The sequence below is a fragment of the Branchiostoma floridae genome, chromosome 12 (assembly GCF_000003815.2).
Source record: "Branchiostoma floridae strain S238N-H82 chromosome 12, Bfl_VNyyK, whole genome shotgun sequence".
Taxonomy (NCBI): domain Eukaryota; kingdom Metazoa; phylum Chordata; class Leptocardii; order Amphioxiformes; family Branchiostomatidae; genus Branchiostoma; species Branchiostoma floridae.
The window spans coordinates 8,559,009-8,565,692 of record NC_049990.1 but is presented as its reverse complement, the minus strand read 5'-3'; the positions used below and the strand labels follow the sequence as shown (position 1 = coordinate 8,565,692).

The 6,684-nt window shown below is 44.3% G+C and overlaps 1 protein-coding gene across 1 annotated transcript in view; it reads right to left on the bottom strand.

The window, feature by feature from the left end:
* Window positions 1-5,028, bottom strand: part of LOC118426934 (calcium-activated chloride channel regulator 4-like) — an 11,433-nt gene extending 6,405 nt beyond the window's left edge. Inside the window, exons 1-5 of the mRNA XM_035836566.1 lie at window positions 4,789-5,028; window positions 3,149-3,300; window positions 2,489-2,631; window positions 1,006-1,298; window positions 342-608 (exon numbers count right to left, since the gene is read on the bottom strand). Coding sequence (XP_035692459.1) covers window positions 342-608; window positions 1,006-1,298; window positions 2,489-2,631; window positions 3,149-3,300; window positions 4,789-4,962 — 1,029 coding nt within the window. The 5' untranslated portion in view covers window positions 4,963-5,028. The remainder of the gene's footprint in view (window positions 1-341; window positions 609-1,005; window positions 1,299-2,488; window positions 2,632-3,148; window positions 3,301-4,788) is intronic.
* Between the last annotated feature and the right edge of the window lie 1,656 nt (window positions 5,029-6,684).

Here is a 6,684-nt window from a genome sequence, read left to right as displayed (position 1 = left end):
TTTCAAACACACACACACACAAACACACACACACATACACACACACACACACACACACACACACACACATACATACACACCACACACACACACACACGCACAAACACACTCACACACACACACATACACATGCACACACATACACACACAAATACATACATGCACACACACACACACATACACAAACACACATACACACCGAAATACATACGCACGTGCACACATACATACATACATACACACACACACACACACACACACACACACACACACACACACAAACGCTAACGACAGCATAACCTTCTTGGAAAAGTTTTTCACAAAATTGTATTCCGTCCTACCCGCATGCTGCCCGACGTGTCCAGTACCAGCACCATCATGGGTTCCTTCTCCTGGAGCAGCACGAAGTCCGGAACCGTCGACACCACTTCCCTGGGCGGGTTGGCTCCGTTCGCGAAGTCCTGGTGCTTGTTCATGACGTCCCAGGCGCTCTGACCGTTACACAGGGCGTTCTGCTTGTTGGGTGCCTCGCGATTGTGAGACGAGAGCGGGTTGGGCTGGCCACCCTGGCTGAAGAGATGCTGACCGCCGTGACAGAATTCCTCCACCTGGAGTTAGCATTATGGCGAAAAATTTCGTAATTCATTGTGCATATCTTAGATTACTATAAATGCAGAAACTTTCGCGGTGATTTAGATGTTTGTGGTTTCCACGGTGGCCGCTTCACCGCGAACTTAAAACCATCGCGAACATTTTTCCATGGCATTAAGAGACTGCAGTGCATGGAACCACTGAAAACATAAAACCACCAGTCCGCGAAAAGTCCTTTTCCCGCTACCGCGAAATTGAATCCCCACGAACTTAAATGCATTTACAGTATATTGTTCCAATACTTGACATGTTGTTAAAGTTTTTAGTCTTTTTGTTTTGAGAGTTTGTGTTGGCACATAATAAAAATATATTTGGCCTAAGTCGTTTTTAAATATTTCAAGACTTCAGACTCACCTGCGGTAAGAACTGCATGAACATGTAGGACCCGGTGGCGCGGTTTCCATTGGGATTGGGAATGAAGCGACAGTCGGCCTCGGGGAGTCCGGTAGCCGGGTCCACCTGGCAGCGGCTTTGTGTGACGGGATTCTGGTACGACCCGGCGGTGTAGGCGGAACACCGGACCGGCTGGATCCCCATGGAGGTGGAGACATAGAAGTGCGGGTAGGACCCTCCTAACGGATCGTCGAACCCGTACTCGTCAAACAGGCCCCAGCGGAGATGGCCCCACTCGTGGGTCACTAATTTACCTGCAAAAAGAAAGAAATTTAAAGGAAGTCGTTATATGTCCTTCTAGGCCCCCATGCATTTTACATACCGATATGTTTGAAAAATCAAGGGAGATCACACGTTTTCTACAGAGAAGTGTGGGTAGGACCCTCCCAGAGGATCGTCGAACCCGTATTCATCAAACAGGCCCCAGCGAAGGTGGCCCCACTCGTGGGTCAATAATTTACCTGCAAAAAAAAGAAAATTTTAGAGTTTCTTTTTTTTCAGTTAGGTCATGTTGATCTGATAATATAGATGACATCCTATTTAAACCACCAATATGATATAAAAGAGCACTTTTATGATTGCAAAATCAGACCATAACTGTTTCTCATGGAGATACTGCAAATAAGTCCAGCTCCACGCAATAATTAGACATACCTTAATTTTAGTGAGGCTATTTGAGTCCTTGACCCATATGCCACATTTCGGACACGCGCTTTCACCGAGTGACCGTTAGTAACCCTGAAGGCAGACACGCCATTACCGGACATGGTCTGACTCAGTACGTGATTTATCTACATACTCTAAATCCGAACCACCAAACAACCAGATTTGCAGGATTAGCCGTCTTTTCAGCCAAGTTTATACCATAGATCAAACTTACACACGTTTCCCCAGTAACCTTTAAAAGTCTTGAATAATCCGGATGAATTAACTTGAGACAAGTAGTAAGTGACTACCTGACACGTTGTAACTTTATAAATGTACAACTTGTCAGCAATGGATTACCTAGATTAGACATCAATCAGATGTATGTCTATTTCTGGCACGTGTTTCGAACAATTGATAAAGGAATCACAGCGAAATCCAAATCTTTGCAAGAAGAGCATGAAAAACACAGGCAAAGTAAAGGTCAGGTAAGGGTCCCATGGTCTTTTTCAGGCCGTATTGGCAGTTTATCCACGTGTCAAGGGTACAGTACTGCAAGACGACTGCAAGACGAAGTCTTTTTACTTCCCCGACCGAAGTTTACACCTGGGTGGAGTAAGGAAAGTTGTGTTCAGGGCATTTCCCAAGGATAAAACGTCTAGCCGGCTAGCCAGGAACCAAAGCCGCTTGGCCATCGATACCTTAGACGTCAAAAATAACATACTAATTAGACTGATAACATACGTTCCAAACCTTTACGCTTATACGTGTTAAAGGATAGTTAGAAGAAGTGCCTTACCGTACGGTCCCCAGTTGCTCTCACCGTACGGCCTGTCCACGACGTACCTGGGCGTCAGGTGCAGGTACTCCCCGCCCACCCCGCACCCGCCCGTCTGTTGAACGTAAGGGCCATCCCCATACAGGGGGTTCTGTACGTCTACTCTGTAGGGTTTAAACAGTTAAAGTTTAAGTTGTACGTACATCTGTAACAGATGCTTTGGGGTGGCGCTCATCTCCATTTCTGTAGCCTGTGGGACACACATTTGTGCAAGCCACTACAACAGGAGGCTAGTCCACTGGCAGTGATGTGTGTTAAACTCCAATACTCTTCCTCATTAATTAGTGCTGAGTGCTAAGCAGAGAAAGCAGCATGTACCATTTTGAAAGTATTCGGTATGACTCGGCCAGGGATCGAACAGCGAACAAAAATTATTTCATTAGCACTTAGGTAGTGTCGGTCGCGTCCCCGTGGTGTCGCCAAAATTTTGTTTAAAATTTGGAAGAGCAAAAGCAGCGTTTCAAACTACTGTCTAAGCTTAAGAGTCCTTCTTTGCTCATCTTTGCTGAAATTTTGACAAAATCTGACACGCAACTCATATTGGCTTTACACCACCCAAAGCTTTCTTCTTTTCAACTTTATCTATTTCGTTACAAATGTTGAATATTTGGTTGATTTTACCTGACGTTTGCCCGGTCGAACGTGGCTGTCCCCGGCGGCAGGTACTGGGGCTGCCTGGTCCATGTGTTCGGGATGAGGATCTTCACCTGTTTGATGTAGGCTCGGCTGCGGGTGGCGATGTAGAGCGCCTCAGAAGCCTCTGTAAAGATCTCCTATTGGTAAACAAGAAGACACATTTGAGAAAGCATCATTTAGACCGCTTTCCACTTAGCTAACTTCGCATACTTATGGAGCGGCAGCGTTTTGGGGGGAGGGGACGTTTTCAACATGGGCTAAGGGTACTTGCAATTGTATTGGGAAAATGAATATTGCCGAACTTGGCAATGGTTGAAAAAAGCTAGCTCTGCGAAGATGGTTGCTTTTTACTAGAGGCTCCGACCGCACTTCACCAAACATTTGTCAGATCGCTCAATAAATTTCATAGATATAGAACGGATCTTTTACGAGTTGTGTGGTTTGTTGTCATTCAAATCATAATTACATCTTACATCATATTCCAATTATGAAATTGCCGTCTAGTGGAAAGGGGGTCTGAATTTTTTCTTAGCTATAAGACAAACTTCGACTAAGCAGTTGTACTTAAGAACGCTGATGTACGTTGATACTAACTGCAACTTATGTCTGTCTCTGAGAGTCACTATGTGTTGTGGCAAAAAGTTCCAGAGTGTTGTTCTAGCTGGGAAGAAGGTGCGATAGTCATGTGTAGTATTCATGGTATATATTCGATCAAACGAAGTCTATCTCTTTTTACAATCAAATCTAAGCCCTAGAAGTTCACTAAACGCTTAAGTTAGTTATTTATAGTACATGTATATTTGAACAACAGCCTCACAATAGACACGTGCATGTATGGTCTTAAATTAGCCAACTTACACCAGATGTTATGACTGGTAACACACGACAACCTCTGCTATGTTTGCCTTCAAGATTACCTCCAAATACATAGAGATCACGGACTCTACATTATAAGTAGAAAAAGTTCTATAGGTCGAATTGTTCTTGTTCAAACGTGTCCCATCCATTCATCCACTACTTCGATTGACAGGTTTGTTGGTGACTAGGTAGAAATACTTCATTCTCCTTGTCAGTTGTGATAACGTCAGCTTTTTTGTTCAAAGTTCGTCCCGGCATATGTTAGACGCCAAGTGTTTCCGATGATTCAGCTTTGAGTGTTGTCCCTCTTTAAGGCGAGATTTTTCACTCACCAACAAAAGATTGTGGCCTGTTATAAAACTAGAAAGCATTACGGTTCGCGTCTACAATTATGTACAGATTGTGGATTTCTTACTCGTGACAATGATTTGTAGAGTAGAAATCCTACTATGTTTCGATTACATGTATTGCACAGGCCAACAAATGTGACATGGAATCTACTATGACGTCCCAAACAAGCAACTCATTACTTCCAAGAAAATGAATTGCCAAAACTTCCATAAAATAATTTAGCAAATTCTTATCCTTCTCGAAGCGAGGAAAAAGTTTTAGGTCTCTATATTTTCATCGAGAGAGCTCACAGCTAGATGGAGTGCTGGTTAATTTTACTCCTAAGCCTTGAATACTGAGGCCAGTTGTAAGTAGAAGATGTTGCATTATCTTTTCCCCATTTTCTTTACTCTTATCTCTAAAAGAACAACACGAACCTTGAGTCTGTCCACGATCTGCTGGTCCTCAGGAATGTTCCTGTTGATGGCGATCAGCACGTCAGTGTACTCGTTGTTCTGGAGCTGTATGACGTTTTGCGCGGTCAGAGCAACATCTGTCCTACAGATAAAGACACACGCGAGCACAGCCAAACGTAGAGTAAGAGACGCCATGGCACGGAGCTACGCTTCCCTACGCTTGCCGGCCAGGGAAGAACTAGAGTAGCCTCGTCAGCTCGTTATATAGTAGCAGGTGATTAACCTGTGTACAGATACAAGGCCTGATAATGCTGCAGTTGGTTTGCTTGTGTCAGATACTCAGGTATGCATGTCGTTGCCATGGATAGGATGGTAGGTGAATTTGGGCTGATTTTGACAAGCATGAATAAATGGATGGATTATTGAAAGAGTGAGTGAGTGAGTGAGTGAGTGAGTGAGTGAGTGAGTGAGTGAGTGAGTGAGTCAGTCAGTCAGTCAGTGAGTGAGTGAGTGAGTGAGTGTGTGAGTGAGTGAGTGAGTGAGTGAGTGAGTGAGTGAGTGAGTGAGTGAGTGAGTGAGTGAGTGAGTGAGTGAGTGAGTGAGTGAGTGAGTGCATGTATTGAGTATGCCCAACCTTTAAAAGGTAAAAAGGCAGTGAATGACATGTAAAGAATGTCTCCTCCACGGCGCATGTAGTGTCCATCAACCAAGTGATGTGAGGTTCGCCAATCGACGCCACAACATACTAGTATACAAAGTCGTAAAGTCTGTTTGTATATTTATTGTATGAAAATAATGACGCCTAAAGAGCTTGGTTAGATTACATTCCTATGTGACCGTTTACACTTGTGTTTGGATATCCATTTAGGACAAGCTTGATTAGATAAGTGACATTTGTATCCATGAAACAGGAATGTGTAAGATGTGAACATACTCGTATAGAGGGACTTTGTCGTTTTCTCATCACTCCGTCGGTTCCGTGGCTATAATCTTTCGTAACTTTTCACCCATTGGGAAGTGTGATGCTGCTTCATGTTACCTTAAAAAGGCGCAAGCAATGTTACTGCATTGTCGCTTCCCACTAGAGGCCCTTTTGCGTTGCCAACTCTCCTGGCCGCTGTGGTCCCGAATACTGCCCGAATGAAAAAAACAACGACACAGATCTAGACAGGCTTTCACGGTTTGCATTAGCTGGCATTGTGTGTGAGTGTGTGTTTTATGTCTGTGTCTGTGTCCGTGTCTATGTGTCTGTCTGTGTTGATATGTGTTTCTGATGTCGGATATTTGAGGTCAGCGTAACTTAAGAACCTATGGATGGATTGTGATGATATTTTATGTGAGTAGAAGCTGGAGGTCAAGGTCAATTGTGAGCCTCCGGATCTTGGCGGGTCTCCTTGGTACTACAGTTAAACAACCGCCTATTGTTACCTTCTGTGCTAGTCATGCTAATCTACTTTTCATATGCAAGTACCACACAGAACTGTAATCCAGCCGATGATGTTCCCCTCTGTGTATGTCAAAGTTCACCACGGTCGCCAGCCAGCGGACAGGACCCGCCGTCTAAACAAACCGCACAGACAGACTGACTTGTCTCAGTACCCTGCCGTGGAATCCGTTTAAACATACGTGTGGAGTGGTCAGGGGTAAACAGTGTCATACTGTTCGTCCACTGACCACGAGGCCTGGACACGATACCACCCGGACGTAAGTACGACAAATGAATGCCTGCCTCCAGTATACGGGGGTTCACGTATGTGTATGTATTCGTAAGTCCGTATGGAAGTCTACCAGGATCCGCAGGTGACTGGAAAACTAGTAGAAATTGAACAAATATGGACAGATAGAATGCCAGCGGAACCCACTTTATTATATATATATGGTGCATGTGACTGTAGTCTTCAGTTTATATAGTATGTT